Here is a 22,755-nt window from a genome sequence, read left to right on the forward strand (position 1 = left end):
ATTTGAGCTTTTTTTTGTCTGAAGTTATGCCTTGGCTTATAAATCATAAACGTTTGATGTTTTTATGCAATGTAATGCTTTCTTCACATATAGGATTAATGGATGCAAAGATTAGGCTGAGAATTGTTATGTATTTAAAAAAAATTATATTCTGATTATAACCTAAGCGGATTACAATATTCACATACACAATATTTATTTATTTGTTGTTTATTAATTGTCTTGGATATAATATCTAGGACACTTTTTCCAAAAGATCTAGCCAGGTAACTAAGGGATAGATGCACTAAAAATGGTTGTTAAGATTGTGTGGGTCGCTGTGGGTCAATTCCCCCCCCCCCCAATTTCTAAACAGTGATCGATGTTCATATGGCTGCCCATGCAAATGAGTTTTGCGGAGGGCACTCATAATCCCATTTGATTGCTTCCTTAGAAACTGGCACTCATACATGCGCAGTCCAAACAGTTGAGTGAAAGGGGAAGCCCCAAAGCGGTCACCTGCCATTTAGTTGTTGGAGCTTGTTTTCTTTTCTTTTTTTTTAATGGTACAGATGTTACGCACACACAATATCTATCCCCATAAAAAATAAAATGCGAGCCACTCTCCTGATGACAGTTCCATAGAAGGAGCCTTAGCCTCAGGCATCTGAGCTAATCAGAGCCTTTGGCTCCTCTCTCTGCAAGCTGAGATACACAGGGACGAGCCTAAGGCCCTGATTGGCTCAGATGCTTAAGGCTAGGGATGCACCGGGAAGGGGAAGGCCCGTCATTTTGGAGTGGCAGGCCTGTGAGCAGGAGGGACTGGGCATCCTTCCTGTTGTCATTGTAATTTAGAGATACAGGGGAGGTTCAGGGAGGTGTGTGGGATTGGGCGGGAGGCATCAGGTAGCAGGAGGGAGTGGGCATTCCTCCTGCCGGTTTTTTGTAAAGTGGGGAAGGGGAGGGGTGGGTTCAGGGGGGTCCTGGCAGAGGGGGGTCAGTTTGGTATGGGGATTCACGGGGACGGGGGGTTCACAGGGACAGGAGGGAGTGGGCATCCCTCCTGTCAATTTTTATTGAAGTGCGGTGGGGGGGTCCTGCCGAGGGTGCAATTTGGCATGGTGCGGAGGGTGGTCGCAGTGGCAGGAGGGAATGGGCATCCCTCCTGCCTCTACTTTTGTTTCAGAAGGGGGGAAGTGGGGTCTGGCTTGACTTTTTTTTTTTATGGGCCAGATATGCATGTGTTACATACCTACAGCATCTGTGCCCATGGAAAATAAAAAAGTAAAAACATGTCAGACCTGTCAGTATTTTCGGTTCGGTATTACTGATCCGATTATGGCATGCAATTGCCCACCCCTTCTGAAAACAGGAAGTTGCATCAGAGGGAAATGCCCAGTGCAGGCCATAGTAGCCATTCTCTATGGCTGGCGCTGATTCTTCAGGGCCAAGACTGTCTTTTAAAGGTATGTTGTGGGGGGAAAAGCAAGCTGCTTTGGGTCCGGGAGGGAGGGAAACATGCCAGACAAGGGGGTGGGGGAGAGAAGGAAGAAAGTGAGCTCCATGTGATTATTAATCACAATTACATTTTTAATCACAATAATTAACAAGTTAGTCACGATTAATGTGTAGCCCTAAAAATTATTCATGTATCTTTTACCTGCTGGTGGTGTTCATAATTATCCCAAGACAAGCAGGCAGTATATTCTCACATGTGGGAACTTGGTATAGACAGTACAAAAGTGTCCTGTCACTTTAAACTTTTTGCAAATCTTGAGACTGCCTATACTGCAAATGTGCCGATGCCTTCCCAACCGACATTGGCTCGTGGGGCTATCAGTTCTCAGTTTTCCGTGGAGCTGAGAAGTTGTATTCTTTTGGAGTTCTTTAAAAGTGTGTTAAACTTTGTTTTTTGTGCCTTCCCGATATTGGTTTTTCTTCATTATTTCTGATTATTTTCATAGTTCTTTCTTCTTGTAAAATTTTTCATTTTTTTCTACCTTTTAATTTTTTGTGCCTTTGGGCCACTCAAAGCTTGTTTGTAGGTTGGGAACGTCTACCCTTTTACGGGTTTAAATTTACTCAATCTCCCTGGATCATTGAGTCCTTTGATCTCGCATTAGCAGTCTTTCCCTCCATGTCAAAGCCTTCTAGTGGCACATCTGGTGCAACAGGACCATCTCAATCACTGATCTACATAACTGGTGTGTTCAGTGCCTTGGTCCTGACCACCTTGCAGACTTGTCAGCGTTGCTCCAAGATTCAAAAAAGATCACTAAAGGCTAGATAGCTCCAATTTGAAAAACTTTTTGTTGCAACATTAGGAGCATTGGGAATGTTTGCAACCTATAACGCAGAAACACAAAGACCATCAGCAGCATCAAAGCAAGCAACGACATCAGCATCACAGCTGCCATCATGATCACTTGGTAAAAAGGCTAAGAAGCATAAGTGTCCTCCATCTAGGCATGCATTGACATCCCAACGTACATCGGCATCAGTGCATCAAGACAAGGTTGCCATCTTTAGAAGCGGTTTCTCCTTAAAGGCGTATATCATCATTAAGGTCGCCAATGCCTCAACACCCAGCTGCACCATCTGTACTGATATCTACAATGGTACTGGTGCCTTCTCTACAGGACCAAATTAGAGAACTTAATTAAAAATAGTACGCTGGCATATTGCAGACTAAGGCACTTCAAGCCCCTGCCAAGGCACAATTTGTACCAGCCCAGTCTGAGCAGTGCTCTAGGTGATCATCAAGAGCCAAGTCCTCAACGACATCGATCAAGGTCAAGGAGAACATAACCAACCAGACCTTGAGCCTCAAAAGAATTGCCATACCTGGATAAACCAAAGGTCCATCATGCCCAGTATCCTGTTTCCTACAGTGGCCAACCCAGGAGTCAAGTACCTAGCTAGATCCCAAATGGTAAAACAGTTTTTATGCTGCTTATCCTAGGAATAATCAGTGGATTTCCCTGAACTATCTCAATAATGGCCTATGGACTTCTCTTTTAGAAAATTATCCAAACCTTTCTTAAACCCTGCTAAGCTAACGGATTCGACCACATTATCTGGCAACGAATTCCAGAGTTTAATTACACATTATGTGAAGAAATATTTTCTCTGGTTTGTCTTAAATATACTACCATATTTAGTAGCTTGCTCCCTAGTCCTAGTATTTTTGAAAAGAGTGAACAAGGCAGCCAAAATAAATGACTGGTTCGGTACAATTATTCTAGGTGTCTCATCTTATTATTCTTTTAGAAAATTAGTAAAGACATAACTATGTGACATATTCATTACCTAAGTCTTTTATTGCTTTCATTAATTACAATTATGTATTTTCTATGACTTGTATAAAGTTATGTATCTTTTACAACTTGTATATATTCGCTGATGTCCAGCTTTTCTTTGTTGTAAACTGCCTAGAACCGCTGAGGTCTGGCGGTATATAAGAATAAAGTTATTATTATTACTATGTACCCTTTCCACTCCACTAGTACTTTACAGATCTCTATAATATCAACCCTGAACTCCCATCCCTTTTATCATTTTCATCAACATTCTCTAATTCTACTATATCTTTTTTGAGATACAGCGGCCAGAATTGTATACAGTATTCAAGGTGCAGCTGTACCATAGAGCGATACAAGGGCATTATAATTTTTTTTCATCTTTGTTTTCCATGTCCAGTGCTCTCGCCTGAGGAGTCGTATGGGATTTCTTCAGATCCATCTTCCCCATCTCACAGATCATCACCTCCCAGAGAGCCTCTCATTTATGAAATGTTTCAGATAAATGGGACAAGCTCTAACAATCAAGGGGGAGTCAGAGTATGAACCTATGGCAGAATGTTTTGATGTTTTGGACTAAGAGCAGATATCAAAAGATTGTCTAAAGCTTCCTTCTTGTTCCTGCAGCTCCACTAAAGCTTGACTACAATGCGATTGTCGAAACATGGACCATGGAGAATCCATATATTTCTAGAAGTTCCGGCCCTAGATATATTTATGTGGATTACTTGTTTGTTTCAATAAGGCCATCAGCTTGGACATCGATTCTCCACAATTTTTTGTTTTCTTCTAGGTCACATTGTATCAATGATTCATGTAACTCCATTCACCCATCTACATCTCAGAGAACCTCAATAGGAACTCTCAACCTTACACCCACTCTCCCAGAGACTTCAGTAACCTCATCATTTTATCAATCCCTTTGATGGTGGTGAACACCAACCAATCTATCCAGAGGCCTATTCTTCTACAACCCATCTCATCAGAAAATATTGAGAACGGATGCTTCCATATTCGGGGAGGAAGCCCACCTCGATGACCTCCATACTCAAGGTGGCTGAAATCCTCAAGAAAAATCTCTCCATATCAATCTCCTTGAATTACGAGCAATCCACAATTCTCTCCATACCTTTCAAGATTGCCTCCTCGATCAGGTAGTACTCATCCAAAACACAACCAAGTAGCCATGTACTATGTGAACAAACAAGGAGGGACGGGATCTTGTCTCCTTTGTCATGAAGCCATGCAGAACGGATCCTGGGCGATCCCTCTCAACATATTCCTCAAAGCTTTTTACCTAGCAGGAAAACAAAACATTCCAGCAAACAAGCTCAGCAGATTTCTACAACCTCATGAATAGTTACTCAACTCAATTGTGTTACATCAGATATTTTCAAATGGGGGAATTCAGAGATACTACTACTATTAATTATTTCTATAGCGCTACCAGATGTAGTTTGCAGCACTGTACAGAGTCACAAAGAAGACAGTCCCTGCTCGAAAGAGCTTACAATCTAAACAGACAAGGCAGACAAACAGGATGTCATGGATACAGTTAAGGGGAATGGTTAATCTGGCTGGGTTGGTAGGCAGTGGGAAGTAATAATAATAATAATTTTATTTCTTATATACCGCCAAAGCCATAGTAGTTCGAGGCGGTTTACAACGAAGAAGGGCTGGACAATCAGCGAAAATGGTACAATGTTACAATCAGAGAAAATTAGGTGGCAGAGAAAAAAATGGTACAACAGAGAGAAAAAATGGTACAAACAGAAAGAAAGATGGGGTACAATTATGGCAATGAAATGGTACAGGGAAGAAGGTCAAGACAATCTGCGTAAAGGACATAGAGAGATAGAAGGGGCCAGGGTGAGCATAGGGTCTTAAGGTATGAATCGGGTGAAAAGATTAGTTTTTAGTAGCTTCCTGAAGTTTAAGTAGGATGAAGTGCGTGAGATGATGTGGGCCAGCCAGTTATTGTGATGACCTGCTTGAAAGGCAAGAGTTCTATTTAGATATCTTTTGTAACGGCAGGTCCTTAGGGTAGGGTAGCTAAACAGGTGGGTTCTACTTGTGAGTTTGGATGGGCGGTCTAGGATAAAATGGGGTACTAAGTAAAGGGGGGCCGAGCCAAGGATGGATTTGTAGCAGAAACAGGCGAACTTGAATAGCACTCTTGCTTCTAGGGGTAGCCAGTGAAGTTTGTGGTAGTAGGGAGTTATGTGTTCCCATTTTTTTAGTCCGAAGATCAGTCGGATTGCCGTGTTTTGAATAATTCGCAATCTTTGTGTGGTTTTTTTGAAAGATCCCAGGTAGATGATGTTGCAGTAGTCAACTAGACTTAAGATGGAGGATTGCACAAGTAGGCGGAATGAGGGGGCGTCAAAGTATTTTCTGATGGATCTTAGCTTCCATAAGGTGGCGAAGCCTTTTTTGACCAGAAGGTCGGTGTGAGCTTCGAAGGTAAGGTTGTGGTCGAGAGTCACTCCGAGTATTTTTAAGGAGTTTGTTAAGGGAAAGACTTGGCCATTCAGGGAGATTGAGGTATCTTTGATTTTGTCGTTTGGGCTTGCCAGGAAGAACTTGGTTTTATCTGAGTTGAGTCTCAGTTTGAAGACGGTCATCCATAGTTCGATTTGCGTTAGGATTGAAGCTAGGAGGTTGTTTATCTCGGGGGTTATGTTGGAGATGTAGGGTTATGGATTGAAGGCTGTATCAAAAAGGTGGGTTTTCAGTCTGCTTTTAAACAAGATAAGGGAAGGACTTGGTGGACAAACTCAGGTAATTTATTCCAGGCGTAGGGGGCAGCTAGATGAAAGGAACGAAGTCTGGAATTGGCAGCGGAGAAGGGTACAGCTAAAAGCGGCTTATCTGAGGAACAGAGTTCTCTGGGAGGTGTATAAGAAGAGAGGAGAGATATTGAGGGGAAGAAGAATGAACACACTTTTGTAGGTCAGCAATAGGAGATTGAACTGTATGCGAAGATGGATAGGGAGCTAGTTAAGTGATTTAAGGAGAGGCGTGACATGAGTGTAGCGAAGTTGGCAGAAGATGTTGTTAGAAGTTTGAGTTGTGCAGCAGAATTTTGCACAGATTGCAGGGCAGAGAGGCGGCACTGCGGGAGACCAGGTAGAAGTAGATTGCAGTAATCCAAGTGCGAGGTTATGAGAGTGTTGGCAAGGGGCTTGGTAATGTGCTCAGAGAGGAAGGGGTGAATTTTGGTGATGTAGAATAGAAGCGACAGAACTTAGCAGTTTGTTGGATGTGTAAAGAAAATGAGAGGTCGAAATTGAAGACGACTCCAAGGTTGTGAGCAGAGGAGATTGGAACGATGACAGTATTATTTACTGAGATGGAGAAAGGAGAAGGAGCAAAGGGTTTAGGAGGAAAGAGGAACAGCTCAGGCTTGGACATGTTTTGTTTCAGATGATAAATAATCATATAAAGAATACAACCCACTAAGTATAAGAAGTGCAACATAAACTTAACTCCTAATCCAGGAAAAAGCCTCAGAATTGGAGCCTACGCATAGTCCTATCATGGACTGAACTGTCAGCATAGTGTATCACTCCACGCTCCAATCATAGTCCAAAAAACCTAGAACCTATAAAATTTTTCTTACTATGTATTGATTTTTTTGTATATTTTTTCTTTCTCATTAGTAAATTTAAACCCTAAAAGTCCATACTAAAATATTCATATCAAAAATGTTCTATTAAATAGTGTTTTAAATAGACCTTGAGGTATATACTCTGTTAACATAGCCTTACTCTAACTAAACAGTATATAAACGTTGCAGTTTCTTGAGGTTAGAGAAATGAAAGGCAACATAGTTTCAAAAAGTCAAAAGTTCTCATAATAATTTTACGATTCACTTATCTTAAGCAGTGTTCATTTGTAGCTTAGAAAACAAGTCGCAGTATAATGCCTGTGCACTGGCTATGGATTCAGTTGTTTCAGATGATGGCAGGACTTCAGGCAGCAATGTCAGCCAAACAGGCAGAGACTTTTTCTTGGACTTTTGGTGAAATTTTGGGTACAGAGTGGTAGATCTGGGAGTCATCAGCATATAGGTGATACTGGAAGCCATGGGAGGAGGTCCTAAGAGAGAGAAGAGGTCCTAAGAACCCTGGGGTACACCAACCGTTAGCAGGGTAGCATCAGAAGAGGTACTTCAAACCCTCATTGGACAGGAAGGCACTCACACATGCGCAGTGTGGGCAGTCTAAAAGCTTATGAATTCTTAAAAGTGCTGGTGCACTTTTCACTGTCCATATCAGGCTCCGTGGATGACATCACCCACATGTGAGAATATCTGCCTACTGTCTCCAGATAACACCTGTTACTGTAAGTAACTGTGCTTTATGTGCATATAAGTGGAGAAAAGATGCAGAGGCTCATAGAATTCTTTTCCAACTTGTGAGCATGTGTTTGTCTGACTTAGAGGAGGGTAACTTTGTTCATGGGGGAGGTGAGGGTTAGGATAACTGATAGTGGTGGGGGTAGGTTAGGTGTTAGAGGTGAGTTGGTTGTGGGGTAGAAGGGTAGTAAGTGAGAGGGTTGATTCCAGGGAATAGAGGTGGCTTAGTGATAAAGAGTTTTAAGGGTAGGATATTGGAGGTTGGATAGTTTTAGGAGTAGGGAGTTGAAAAGTTGCAGTGGGCAGTTGGGGGATAGGGAATAGTTTTATGAGGGTTGTTGAGGGGGCATAGTTGGGGTGGAGATAATGTAGTTGTGGAATATATTAGGGGGGATTTGGGAGGGATGGAGCAGTTGGTGGGAGTTATGATGGGGGAGATCTGGGGCAGTTCAGGGGGTAGGGATAATACAGAATAATAAGGGCAGTTGTGAATAAAGGAGAGGCAGTTAGGAAATTTCTCCTTTTAAACTACTGTGTTTCATTGTATGTCAGTTTATATGCTTCAGAATTTGGAATTGTTTTTCCCATATATTTTTGTTGGGGGTGAAGGGTGGGGCAGTTTTTCTGTAATCCCTGGTACAATCTGACTCATTTTCAATGTGTCTCTTCACTGATTTCCCCCCCCCCCCCCACACACGCACACACACTTACATCCCATGCAGAGTTTCATTCCATTTTTTGAGTTATTTTGCTCTCACCAAACCCCTTTTATATTATTCTTTTCAACTTCCATTGCTGGGAAGAATAAAATAATTTAATACCTATTCTGTGTATAAAATAGCCTTTGCATGTAGAAAAAGCTTTTTAAAATTATCCTCTGTACATTTAATATTTCATACTAAACTTAGCAATAGTGCAGTGTCTTATTTTTTTTCTATATACGCAAGCTTTTCTCTGATATAACATTAATCATTTTATTTTTCAGTATGTGCAGTATATGGAAAAAAAAATTTTATGGTGTGCCTACTGGGTAGGCTTAGGAATACTGTCCTCTGTTGGACTTGGAACAGGCCTTCATACCTTTCTACTATATTTGGTAAGTGCAATATTGCTCACTAACTAATCTATTTTCTACTGCAATGTATCTAGTGGTCTTGAACCATAAGGTTTTGCATCTGAACCCGCAGGTTGCTTGCAGAAAACTGTCAATCACTCCACCTCCTTCCCAGGGAGCTACTCCTGCCCCTCAGTTTGTTTTCTGCAAGAAAGTTGTTCAGAAGTGTTTCTGATCCGCTCTGTGGTTTTATTTTCAGATATTTTTTCTCAGTGTTTGTTTGGAGACTCAGGCCCTGATTCTATAAAGGGCGCCTAAGTCATTCCTAAAGTTAGGTGTGCTTTAGTCGTCCAATCTAAGTAGTTAATGAGCCAGTTAAAGGTCTTAACAAGCGATAATTGATACTTAGGCGTCCAAAGGACATAGATGCCAATTTGTAGATGCAGCCACAATGTCATGGATGCCTATGTTTAAAACCACGTCTAACTCAATAGGTGTGGGCATGGAATGGGCGTGGTTTGGGCAGTGACTCAATTTGGGCCTTTGATTCATTTACATAACACTGAGTGACCTAGGGCATCCATATGATACCTATATTGTAGGTGAATGAAAACCAGGTCTACTTTTGAGCACAGTTTGGGCTTCAAATAGATGAGTTCAATGGATGGAACTTAGGCACTCTTTGGACATTCTTCCAGAACTTAGGAATAGTTTGGATGTCCTTAATGCGATCTGCTAAATAGCTCTCTGGGTTTTTATTTTTGCTTTATTAAGCTCAAAATACATTTAATAAAGTACCACATAAACGGTCCACATCAAAACAGATATATTGCAAAACCTATTTTTGTAAACAAACAGCAATGCTAGTTGTGAATTAGAGGAAAAGATCCATTAACTGAAGCACAGAACATGAAAAACATAGTTTTAGTTTTCTTGCTAAAAAGCTACCCTTTTTTTCTGACTAAACAGTGCTCCAGCTCATTCTTGAAAACAAAGAAAGTATATGACAAAAATATATAGATTGTAAACATAACTTCATTTGCAAAAGCTTAAAAACCAGATACAGACCCTATGGTTTCTACTTCATTGCAAATGGAGGTTTGCAGCAGCACAATGGTGACCTCATTGTGAGATCATCAAGGTGCACCTGCAGGGTAGAATGCCACAATTAAAATGTGTTGGGATGCTGATTAGGATTTGAATTTGTGACCTCTGGAAGAGGAGAACAGGGCTTTTACTTATTGAGCCAAAGCAGCTTCCAAGCACTGTGATATGATATGATAGCTTAGAGATCTGCTACAATCTGCTACAATCTGGTTTTCACCCCAAAACTCCACAGAGACTTCCCTCACTAAGGTTTGCAGTGACTAGTTCATGGCCAGATCTAAGGGCCTTTACTCTATCCTTATCCTTCTTGACCTGTCTGCTGCCTTTGATACTGTAAATCAAAACTTACTCCTTGATATGCTGTCCTCGTTTGAATTCTGTGATTCTGTCCTCTCCTGATTTGCCTCCTACCCTTCCCAATGCACCTTTAATGTATGTATTGTTGGGTTCTCTTCTGCTGCTACCCCGCTAGCGGGTGGTGTAACCAAGGGTTCTGTCTTAGGACCTCTTCTCTCTCTACACCTCTTCATTCAGTGCCCTGATCTCCTCCCATGGCCTCCAGTATCATCTTTATGCTGATGACTCCCAGCTCTACCTCTCTACACCTGAAATTTCACCTAAAGTCCAAGAAAAAGTCTCTGCTTCTTTGGCTGACATTGCTGCCTGGACGTCCTGCCATCATTTGAAACTAAGTATGTCCAAGACTGAGCTGCTCCTCTTTCCTCCTAAACCCTTTGTAAATAATACTGTCATTGTTCCAGTATCCTCTGCCCGTAACCTTGGAGTCATCTTCGATTTTGACCTCTCATTTTCTACGTATATCCAACATGCTGCTAAGACCTGTCGCTTCTATCTCTTCAGTATCACCAAAATCCGCTCCTTCCTCTCTGAGCACACTACCCGGACCTTTGTCCAAGCTCTCGTAACCTCATGCTTAGATTACTGCAATCTACTCCTAACTGGTATTCCTCAGTGTCGCCTCTCCCGCTTGCAATCTTTGCAAAACTCTGCTGCGCGATTCATTTTCTACCAACCTCGCTACACTCATGTCACCTCTTTCCTTAAGTCACTTCACTGGCTCCCTATCTGCCATCGTATACAGTTCAAGATCTTATTGCTGACCTACAAGTGTGTTCATTCTGCTGCCCCTCAGTATCTCTCTGCTCTTCTCTCCCAGAGAACTCCGTCTCTCAGATGAGTCACTCTTAACGTTACCCTTCTGCTCCACTGCCAATTCCAGATTTCGTTCCTTTCATCTAGTTGCCCCCTATGCCTGGAACAAATTTACTGAGTTTGTCCGTCAAGCCCCTTCTCTTCCCTTGTTTAAAAGCAGACTGAAAAGCTTTGTAGTGAACCTTTTTGATATAGCTTTCAATCCTTAACCCTACTCCTTTGCCCTCCAACCCAGCCAGCTGATTAATCGTTCCCCTTAACTGTATCCATGACATCTTGCTAACATAAGAATTGCCACTACTGGGTCAGACCAGTAGTCCATTGTGCCCAGCAGTCCATTCACGCGGCAGTCCTTAGGTCAAAGACCAGTGCCCTAACTGAGACTAGCCTTACCTGCGTACGTTCTGGTTCAGCAGCCTAACTTTATCTTGAATCCCTGGAAGGTGGTGTTTTCCCCTCTAATAGCCTCCGGAAGAGCGTTCCAGTTTTCCACCACTCTCTGGGTGAAGAAGAACTTCCTTATGTTTGTACAGAATCTATCCCCTTTAGCTTTAGAGAGTGCCCTCTCGTTCTCTCTACCTTGGAGAAGGTGAACAACCTGTCTCGTATCTACTAAGTCTATTCCCTTCATTATCTTGAATGTTCGATCATGTTCCCTCTCAGTCTCCACTTTTCAAGGGAGAAGAAGCCCAGTTTTACTAATCTCTCACTATACGGCAACTCTTCCAGCCCTTTAACCATTTTAGTCGCTCTTCTCTGGACCCTTTCGAGCAGTACCATGTCCTTCTTCATGTACAGCGATCAGTGCTGGACACAGTATTCCAGGTGGGGGCGTACTGCACTATGCAAGTGCCTTACTGCCTGCCACCCGATCATGGAACCATCAGTTCTTCAGTTGCCACAGAGCTGAGAAGCTGTTCCTTTCAGTTTTTCTCAGCGCGCGTATTAGATGTGTCTATTATAGTCATATTTTTTCTGCGTACTTTTTGTGCATATGTTCTTTGTTAACACTAATGTGTAAGGTTTTTAGCAGATTTAAGTGGTGTTCTGGTGTCACAGGGCTATTTCTTATACTGACCCGCACACCTGTTGCATTCAGTGCCTAGGTCCTGATCACTGTGATTTTTCTTGCCCGCTTTGTTCAAAACTACAAAAAAGATCACTGAAGGCCAGAAAATTACAGTTTGAAAAACTTTCTGGTCTTCTGTTTTTATGTCAGAAATGGCGGGAGTGTCTGAACCCGATCGTCAATATCTGATGACTCTGGTACCGACAGCATTGACATCAGCCATGCCATCGGTACTACCTTCATCAGGGGAACCTTGTAAAATAATAATAATTATAAACATACTTCCCCCTCCAACAATGCTTCAGCATCATCTTGGGCATCTTCACCATCAACACAGTGTAAGTACCAAAGCATTGAGGACAGATCATCTACACAATTGGTATCACCTTTGAAGCACGCCGTGATACCGGGGTAACCAGTGCATCAACGCTCAAATAATGCGCCTATGGTTACAGTGCATACTGGTTACAGCCGTCTCTGCAGGAACAGCTCTCCATGCTGTTGCAAAAAGAACTAGCTGTGCTGCTGCAATTGCAAACAGTGTAAAACCATGCTCAAGCAGTACTAGCTTCAACTTAGTCCAAGCATTGCCTGAATACTCAGTTAAGGCATCATTCTCGGAGCTTGCAGCCTCAAGCATCACATCTATGATCAATGTACATGACTGATGCACATCATAAATGCATGCCATCGACACCCAGACGCTAAGCGTCTACATTGAGGCATGTATCATTGTCAAGAGAACGCAATTCATATCAAGGCTCTCTAGACAATGTTCACCTCAACGTCGCCCTCTCTCTTCTCAATGCTCCTCTCAACGATCTCCTTGACATTGTTCTCAGTTAATAGAACCCAGCATCAAGGACTATGACCTAACTCAAAACTTCTCTAGCGACTGTTCAGCATTGTCAGCGGATGAATCTTACGCTTCTACTATTTCATCTCCTTCCCTGCCTCATAGTAAGTCACCCCCAGTAGGTCTGCCTTTCGTTAAATTCATTAGACAGATGGGGCAGGAACTCCCAATGAAAATGGAGTCAGATTCAGTTTCTAAGGCAGAACTTAGAGAGACCATAAAAATCTGGACCATAAAAAATTGCATTAAGGTTCCTCTTCATAACCTCATGAAGGAGGCATTACTGAAGAACTGGGAATCTCTTCTTCATGTTGCAGTAGCTCCATGTAGACTGGACTTTGACAGACCACAGTCTCTAGTTGTGGTGCCTGTCTTCAATAAGGCTAAAAGTTCCAGACCTTATGGCAGTAATCCTCTAGGCAGGATGCTAAATAGATTCGGATGCAGAATATTTCAAATTTCTATGCTGGCGAAAAGAATCTTACACTACAATTTCTATATGACTTTTTATATGAAATCACTCATACAAAAGATGTCTCATTATGATCAGTATATTCCATCATAGTAACATAGTAGATGATGGCAGATAAAGACCCGAATGGTCCATCCAGTCTGCCCAACCTGATTCAATTTAAATTTTTATTTTTTTTTAAATTTTTTTTCTTCTTAGCTATTTCTGGGCGAGAATCCAAAGCTTTACCCGGTACTGTGCTTGGGTTCTAACTGCCGAAATCTCTATTAAGACTTACTCCAGCCCATCTACACCCTCCCAGCCATTGAAGCCCTCCCCAGCCCATCCTCCACCAAACGGCCAGACACAGACTGTGCAAGTCTGCCCAGTACTGGCCTAGTTCAATATTTAATATTATTTTCTGATTCTAAATCTTCTGTGTTCATCCCACGCTTCTTTGAACTCAGTCACAGTTTTACTTTCCACCACCTCTCTCAGGAGCGCATTCCAGGCATCCACTACCCTCTCCGTAAAGTAGAATTTCCTAACATTGCCCCTGAATCTACCACCCCTCAACCTCAAATTATGTCCTCTGGTCTTACCATTTTCTTTTCTCTGGAAAAGATTTTGTTCTACGTTAATACCCTTCAAGTATTTGAACGTCTGAATCATATCTCCCCTGTCTCTCCTTTCCTCTAGGGTATACATATTCAGGGCTTCCAGTCTCTCCTCATACATCTTCTGGCGCAAGCCTCCTATCATTTTCATCGCCCTCCTCTGGACCGCCTCAAGTCTTCTTACGTCTTTTGCCAGATACGGTCTCCAAAACTGAACACAATACTTCAAGTGGGGCCTAACCAATGACCTGTACAGGGGCATCAACACCTTCTTCCTTCTACTGACTACGCCTCTCTTTATACAGCCCAGCATCCTTCTGGCAGCAGCCACTACCTTGTCACACTGTTTTTTCGCCTTTAGATCTTTAGACACTATAACCCCAAGGTCCCTCTCCCCGTCCGTGCATATCAGTTTCTCTCCTCCCAGCATATACGGTTCCTTCCTATTATTAATCCCCAAATGCATTACTCTGCATTTCTTTGCATTGAATTTTAGTTGCCAGGCATTAGACCACAGGTGTCAAAGTCGGTCCTCGAGGGCCAGAATCCAGTCGGGTTTTCAGGATTTCCCCAATGAATCTGCATGAGATCTATTTGCATGCACTGCTTTCAATGCATATTCATTGGGGAAATCCAGAAAACCCGACTGGATTCTGGCCCTCGAGGAGGGACTTTGACACCCCTGCATTAGACCATTCCTCTAACTTTTGCAGATCCTTTTTCATATTTTCCACTCCCTCTTCGGTGTCTACTCTGTTACAAATCTTGGTATCATCTGCAAAAAGGCACACTTTTCCTTCTAACCCTTCAGCAATGTCACTCACAAACATATTGAACAGGATTGGCCCCAGCACCGAACCCTGAGGGATTCCACTAGTCACTTTTCCTTCCTTCAAGCGACTTCCATTAACCACCACCCTCTGGCATCTGTCCGACAGCCAGTTTCTGACCCAGTTCACCACTTTGGGTCCTAACTTCAGCCCTTCAAGTTTGTTCAACAGCCTCCTATGAGGAACTGTATCAAAGGCTTTGCTGAAATCCAAGTAAATTACATCTAGCATGTCCTCGATCCAGCTCTCTGGTCACCCAATCAAAAAATTCAATCAGGTTCGTTTGGCACGATTTACCTTTTGTAAAGCCATGTTGCCTCGGATCCTGTAACCAGTGGCGTACCAAGGGGGGGGCGGAGGGGGCAGTCCGCCCCGGGTGCCAGCCCTGAGGGGGTGCTCCCGGCCTTGCCATTCAGTCCCCCCCACCCCCGAAGGACCGCTCGCCCCACTGACCTTCCTGCACCACCTATGAAGCAGCCCGCAGCAGGATCGCGACGTCAGCGATCTCTAAGCTGCTTGGCCACTGCTTCCTGCGCCGCGATCCCGCCCCTACTCTGATGTCAGAGGAGGGGCGGGACCGCGCAGGAAGCAGCGCCTAAGCAGCGCAGGGATCGCTGACGTCATGATCCTGCTGCGGCTGCTTCATAGGTGGTGCGGGGAGGCCAGGGGGGCGAGCGGTCCTTCGGGGTGGGTCGGGGCATCAGGCCTTCAGGATGGGGCGGGCGGGCAGGCTTTCAAGGGGGAGGGGGGTAACAGGCAGGCAGGCAGGCCTTCAAGGGGGGGACAGGCCTTCGGGGTGTGTGCAGACCTTCAAGGGGTGCAGGCCTTCAAGGGGGAGGGACAAGCCTTCAAGGGGGGGCAGGCAGGCCTTCAAGGGGGAGACAGGCCTACAAGGGGGGGACAGGCCTTCAAGGGTGGTGCAGGCCTTCGGGGGGGTGTGCAGACCTTCAAGGGGGTGCAGGCCTTCAAGGGGGGGACAGGCCTTCAAGAGGGGGACAGGCAGGCAGGCCTTCAAGGGTGGAGACAGGCCTTCAAGGGGGGGACAGGCCTTCGGGGGGGTGCAGACCTTCAAGGGGGGGACAGGCCTTCAAGGGGGGGGACAGGCCTACAAGGGGGTGGGACAGGCCTTCAAGGGGGGTGCAGGCCTTCAAGGGGGGACAGGCTGACCTTTAAGGGGGAACAGGCCTTTGGGGGGGACCCTGGTTTAGAAGTACATGGAGGGAAGGGGTGTTCAAAGAGACGTGCATATGCCAAACTTTGGGGGGGGGAAATAAATAATGGGTCTGGGAGAGGGAGAGAGATGATGGACCATGGGATTTAGGGAGGGAAGGAACAGAAAGGGAGAGAAATTGGACATAAGGGATGGTGTGGAGGAGGGATAGAGATACTGGATAGGAAGGTAATTGGGAAAAGAAAGGGAGAGATGGTGGACTCTGGGGTGGTGGGGAAGGAGGGAGAGATGCCGGATGAAAGGGTAGTTACGAAAAGGTGGATCTGTGGAGGGAGATGAAAAAAAGGAAAGATACCAGACTTCCTGGGGAGGGAAGGGAAATGGAAAGGGAGGACAGAGTTGGCAGATGGATGGTTAGCATGCAGAAAGAAGAAAGAAGGAGACCCTGGCAAGCAAGTTATCAGAAGAAAACCAGAGCCTTTGACCAACAAGATTTGAAATATAAGCAGACAACAAAAGGTAGAAAAATTAATTTTATTTTCTGTTTTGTGATTATAATATGTCAGATTTGAAATGTGTATCCTGCCAGAGCTGGTGTTGGACTGCAAACGTGAGCTAGGATTTAACAGAGAGAGGAAAAGTCCTTTTTGTTTCTTTATTTTATTTACACCACAGTGCCAGTGTGGTTAGGAGAAGCCAAAGGGGGTGAAAAAGCTATAAAACCCACCAGGAGTTTTGAAAAAAAATCACCCAACTGGGCAGGAAAATCGAATTGGAAAAACCAATTCAATAGGCTGAATCGAATCAAAAATTTTTTTCCTGAATCTGGCAGCATTAGTTTGCGCTACTGTCTTAGACTTTAGGACCTGGGATTGGGGAGAGATGGCATCCTTAGTACTTTATAATGCAAGTGAAACGAGGATTTGGTCAGACTTTTGAAGGGTCTGCAGAAAAAAAATATTGTATAGGCCAGGGACATGAGACAGCAGGAAATGGGAACTTTTCTTCCTTCTATTTTTGTGAATGGAAAGGCTGAGGATGCCAGAGAGTTCAGTTAAAATATGTGCTTTATAAGAAAATATAATAATGTGTTTTATAAAGTTTATAGCATAGCTGGCCTACCCAGTGAGGTGTTCCTAGTGGTGGTGGTGGCAGCGTGTCAATGTGTTGAGAGGAAGAGGTGGTCTGGGAAATTCTGCTGAGCAAACTCCGGGCCCATTTCCACCCCCCAGTTAGTCCACTCCTCTCAACTGGTTCACACACTGAGTGGGTCTTTGGGTGTTGTTTTGGGATCTCTTCCAGTGGTTTATCAGTATCTCCTTCTGGTCCAAGGAAGGAAACTTTGTTATCCTTAGCATTGACCTACAGAATATGTTTGTAACAGCGCTGCTTGTGTGGCATTAGGCTATGTAGTGATCGAAAGAAAAAAAACAGACCTTTGCACATTTTTGCACTATATGGTGGGTGTATGAGGAGATTCACATTTCCTGCACAGCTAAGTCCATGTGAAGTTACCTTGTGCTGTATTTGACATCTAGCAAGGTCTCTGTTTGAAAGGAAAGATCTAAACTTAAAAATGAAGTGGCCAGAAGTTATGGTAAAAGCAGATAGTGTAGCTGGTTTTAAGAAAGATTTGGACAAATTCCTGGAGGAAAAGTCCATAATCTGTTATTAAGACATTGGGGAAGTGTCTGCTTGCCCTGGATCGGTAGCATGGAATGTTGCTACTCTTTGGGTTTTGACCAGGTATTAGTGTCCTGGATTGGCTACCATGAGAATGGGGCTACTGGGCATGATGGACCATTGGTCTGACCCAGTTAGGCTATTCTTATGTTATGTTCTCATCTGTAGGGGCCTTTGTTTTCACTTTTTATTTTAATGTATTTTTTTTCTGGGAACTTATCAATGTTTTTTTATAATGGAAGAGAATTAATGTGTGTGGGATGAGGGGGTAACTAATTTCTTCAGCTAAATAATTCAATCCACCTCAAACAGACATAGGAGAACTCACGCAGCATTCACACACCCTCCAACCAAAAACGTCAAAAGAAAAAAACTGTTCGACAACCTCCTAGCCATTCGAGCTGCAACACTCGACCCCCAACTCTACAACCAATTGACATCGACCACAGACTGCAAAACCTTCAAAAAGAAATAAAAACCCTTCTATTCAAAAAACACATAAAACCGAACTAACACAATCAGAACTGTCCCAAGCATCACCTGCAACTACTCCATATGTACTTCTGATGTCATGACAATTCAGACATAATTTATGTTATGTTGTGTTTGGAATATAAGAAAATTTTCACTGCCTGTTTCTATTCTGACCATTTATTCCGTTTCATGGTCATTACAAAAAATATTTTTTTACATGGGGGGGGGGAGGTGTCAAAAAATGATGGGCCCCGGGTGCCACATACCCTAGGTACGCCACTGCCTGTAACCCATTAGATTCAAGGAAGTATACTATCCTTTCTTTCAGCAACACTTCCATTATTTTTCCAACAACTGAAGTGAGGCTCACTGGCCTGTAGTTTCCTGCTTCATCCCTGTGACCACTTTTATGAATAGGGACCACATCTGCTCTCCTCCAATCCCCAGGAATCACTCCCGTCTCCAGAGATTTGTTGAACAAGTCTTTAATAGGACGCGCCAGAACCTCTCTGAGCTCTCTTAGTATCCTGGGATGGATCCCATCTCATCCCATCGCTTTGTCCACCTTCAGTTTTTCAAGTTGCTCATAAACACCCTCCTCCGTGAACGGCGCAGAATCTACTCCATTTTCTCGTGTAACTTTGCCAGACAATCTCGGTCCTTCTCCAGGATTTTCTTCTGTGAGCACAGAACAGAAGTATTTGTTTAGCACATTTGCTTTCTCCTCATCACTCTCCACATATTGGTTCCCAGCATCTTTTAGCCTAGCAATTCCATTTTTTATCTTCCTCCTTTCACTAATATATCAGAAAAAATTTTTGTCTCCCTTTTTTACATTTTTAGCCATTTGTTCTTCCGCCTGTGCCTTCGCCAAATGTATCTCTCTCTTGGCTTCTTTCAGTTTCACCCTGTAGTCCTTTCTGCTCTCGTCTTCTTGGGTTTTTTTATATTTCATGAACTCCAACTCTTTCGCCTTTATTTTCTCTGCCACTAGGTTGGAGAACCATATCGGCTTCCTTTTTCTCTTGTTTTTATTGATTTTCTTCACATAAAGGTCCGTAGCCATTTTTATCGCTCCTTTCAGCTTAGACCACTGTCTTTGCACTTCTCTTATGTCCTCCCATCCTAACAGCTCTTTCTTCAGGTACTTTTCCATTGCATTAAAGTCCGTACGTTTGAAATCTAGGACTTGTAAGTATCGTGCGGCCGCTCTCCACTTTAGCCGTTATATCAAACCAAACCATTTGATGATCGCTACTTCCCAGGTGAGCACCCACTCGAACATTAGAGATACTCTCTCCATTTGTGAGAACCAGATCCAATATCGCTTTTTTCCTTGTGGGTTCCGTCACCATTTGTCTGAGCAGAACCTCTTGAAAGGCATCCACTATCTCCCTACTTCTTTCTGAATCCGCAGACGGAACATTCCAGTCCGCATCCGGCAGGTTGAAATCTCCCAACAGCAGAACCTCCTCTTTCCTTCCAAACTTTTGGATATCCACAATCAGATCCTTATCAATTTGCTGCGATTGAGTCGGAGGTCTGTAGACTACACCCACGTAGATAGAAGTTCCATCTTCTCTTTTCAGAGCAATCCATATCGCTTCTTCCTCTCCCCATGTCCCTTGCATTTCGGTCGCTTGGATATTGATCTTTACATAGATTGCTACTCCTCCACCTTTATGACCATCTCTGTCCTTCCTAAAAAGATTATATCCTGGTATGTTTGCATCCCATTCATGTGATTCACTGAACCATGTCTCTGTGATAGCGACAATATCTAGATCTGCCTCTAACATCAGGTCTTGCAGATCATGAACTTTGTTGCTTAGACTGTGAGCATTTGTGGTCATCGCTTTCCAGCTATTTTTCAGCGATAATTTCCTTTTTCGTATGGATTTTTATGTCGTTTCACTTTCCATTGCAATACTACGAAATGAGTTGCTGATATTGCTTATGTTGCAGTCTTTACTCCTGTTGTTTGGACATTTTACCAGCGTCTGACAAATAATCTCCTGGTTTCCAGGAAGTATATGGTACTTTCTACATTTGATGCTTTTGATATCTCTTCTCGTATCTCTGCAGTCTCAATAGCTATGCGCAGACAAGCCTGGCTGAGAATCTCTGACCTAGATGCCAATGTCCTAGACCGTCTCTATACCCTGTATAGGAGATGATTTATTTGGAGACCGAATAGAGGAAGCCTCGCAAAAAATCAGAAAACATACTGACTGCATGTCCACCTTGTCCTCCAAACCTCACCAGTCTCAACCATCACGAAGATATACTAATCTCTCTCACAAGTCCACATACTATTTCGCCAGTCTTCTGTAACTGTCTGCTTAACATCTCGGCGGTGTCCTAGGCAAAAAAGACAGCACAAGACTATGGCGTCAACTCAGTCCAAACAACAGGAGTCCTTTTGACTTACTTCTGAAAAGCATAGTCAGTATTTCTTAGAGTCCATCTCAGACTTTACCTATAGGAAGTCGTCTTAGTTACTCATTACCATCAACGTTGGACCCGATAGCATCAGACAGATGGGTCCCTCAGGTTGTTTTTGAAAGAAACCTCTGAACTACCCTTTAAAAGAGTGTCTTTTTCAACTCCCAGCAATGAAATCTACTTCTTCAAGAGCTCTCAGCCCTCCTCCAACTCAATGCGATAGAACAAGTTCCCCCGCAGGAGAGGGGCCAAAGGTTCCATTCTAGACCTCTGAGCTGTGAATAGATACTTGGTGAAGGAGAAGTTTTGCATGATATCGCTGGGAACCCTACTACCACTATTAGAACAGAATGACTAGCTTTGCTCTCTAGATCTCAAAGAAGCATACACCCATATTCCCATTCCACCTGCTCAGAGGAGAGTTTAATAGGTGGTTAGGTGACTGAGAGAGGGAGTTGTGTACCTAAAAAACTTTGTAAGTGAGAAAAGATTCAAACCAGGACAGCACTGTTCCTAATAATTCCACTGATTGCAAATGATGCAAGAGAAGCATTCTGCACCAAGTGGAATCCTCTCTTGCAGGGGAATTGATGGGTTTAGCTGACATGAATTATACATTTTAGAAGACTTGGGGTTAGTTTTTTGTGTGTGTGTGTGCATTTATCATGAGCAACATATTCTATAATCATTAATAGGTTATCTTCAGGATAACTTAATGATGCAACAGTAACGACACAGCTCTTTAGGGAGCAAGAGACTTCTTGTTTCTTCAACCCAGGCAAAAGAAATGTGAACACTGTATGAGTTGATTTTTACCAAGGAATATATCTTTGTAATAAATGTTTCTAGAATTTTAATGAGGTGTATAATTAGTTGACTTCAGAAATTAATATATAAATGTTTGTTATAGAGAAAGCAATCTATTTGTCAGATCATCTGAAGCTTGTTTGTTTATAGCCCCACTGTTTTGGAGCACTGCTGTGTCCTGGTCATTGTGAAACAGCAGCACTGTAAACATTGTCCATATCTCCCATAGTTTTGTCATGACTGTAAGTTGCAATATTGAAATATTATTTAATTTAGAGCAATTTTGTGGTAATAATTTCTCTTTGTGAATGCAAGTATTCAGATCAGAGTAAGGAAATCATTTCTTACCTTAGTGGGAATGATGTGAGAATCATCTGTAAAAAAAGTATTAAACATAAGGGGATGAGGTTAGTCTTTTTTTTTTTTTTTGCATGTGTCATAATTTATTTCCTATAATATTTCATGTCTTTTGTACTACAAAGTCAAAGTTAGTTCAGAACCACACATGCTACCTCATAGATACCTTAAAGTTATTAGATTTATCTTACACCTGATAAAAATAGAAAATGGGAAAAGCTAGAACAGGGATAAGGATCCAGGGTGCTGAAAGGATCTTTTCAGCTACAGGTTGTGACTTATCTGCAGTAATTCTCTGTTCCAGTGCAAAGGGTACAGTAGTATGGACTATAGGTTTTATTCCCATACTCGTGGGAAACTTGCAGAAGACATCAAACAGATTCTTCAGGTCTGCCTCCTTGTGTCACTGGGCAGTGCCCTTCTCCCTCAGTTTCTTCTTCTGCAAGAGGGTTGCGAAGGTGTCTTTTCTTCTGCATTGCATCTGGTTTATTATTTTTGGGGTTTTAAAATCCAATTATGCAAGGCTTTCTGGTGCCCAATAGGTACTCCAGTATTCCTGGGGGCAGCTCTTCCTGGGAGAAACATAGAAATATGTTGGCAGATAAAGGCCAAATGGCCCATCCAGTCTGCCTAGCCACAGCATCAACTATCTCCTCTCCCTAAGAGATCCCACAAATCTGTCCCATGCTTACTTGAATTTGGATACCATTTTTGTCTCCTCCACTTCTACCAGGAGCCTATTCCATGCATCTACCACCCTTTCTATAAAAAAAAGTATTTTACTAGATTACTCCTGAGCCTATCACCTTTTAACTTCATCCTATGCCCTCTCAATCCGGAGCTTCCTTTCAAATGAAAGTAACTCGTCTCATGTGCATTAATGCCATGTAGGTACAGTGGTACCTCGGTTTACGAGTGCACCGGTTTGCGAGTGTTTTGCAAGACGAGCAAAACATTCACAAAATCGGCGCCTCGGAAACCGAGCGTGCCTCGATTTGTGAGTGGTGCCCCCTGCGATCTGGC

The 22,755-nt window shown here is 43.1% G+C and overlaps 1 protein-coding gene across 3 annotated transcripts in view; it reads left to right on the forward strand.

Moving 5' to 3' along the window:
- VMP1 (vacuole membrane protein 1) overlaps positions 1-22,755 on the forward strand; it is a 288,381-nt gene that overhangs the window by 60,251 nt on the left and 205,375 nt on the right. For all 3 annotated transcript variants that reach the window (XM_033922822.1, XM_033922823.1, XM_033922824.1), the window contains exon 5: positions 8,624-8,734. In XM_033922822.1, the coding sequence (XP_033778713.1) occupies positions 8,624-8,734 (111 nt within the window). The remainder of the gene's footprint in view (positions 1-8,623; positions 8,735-22,755) is intronic.

This window comes from Geotrypetes seraphini, chromosome 15 (genome assembly GCF_902459505.1).
Source record: "Geotrypetes seraphini chromosome 15, aGeoSer1.1, whole genome shotgun sequence".
Taxonomy (NCBI): Eukaryota; Metazoa; Chordata; class Amphibia; order Gymnophiona; family Dermophiidae; genus Geotrypetes; species Geotrypetes seraphini.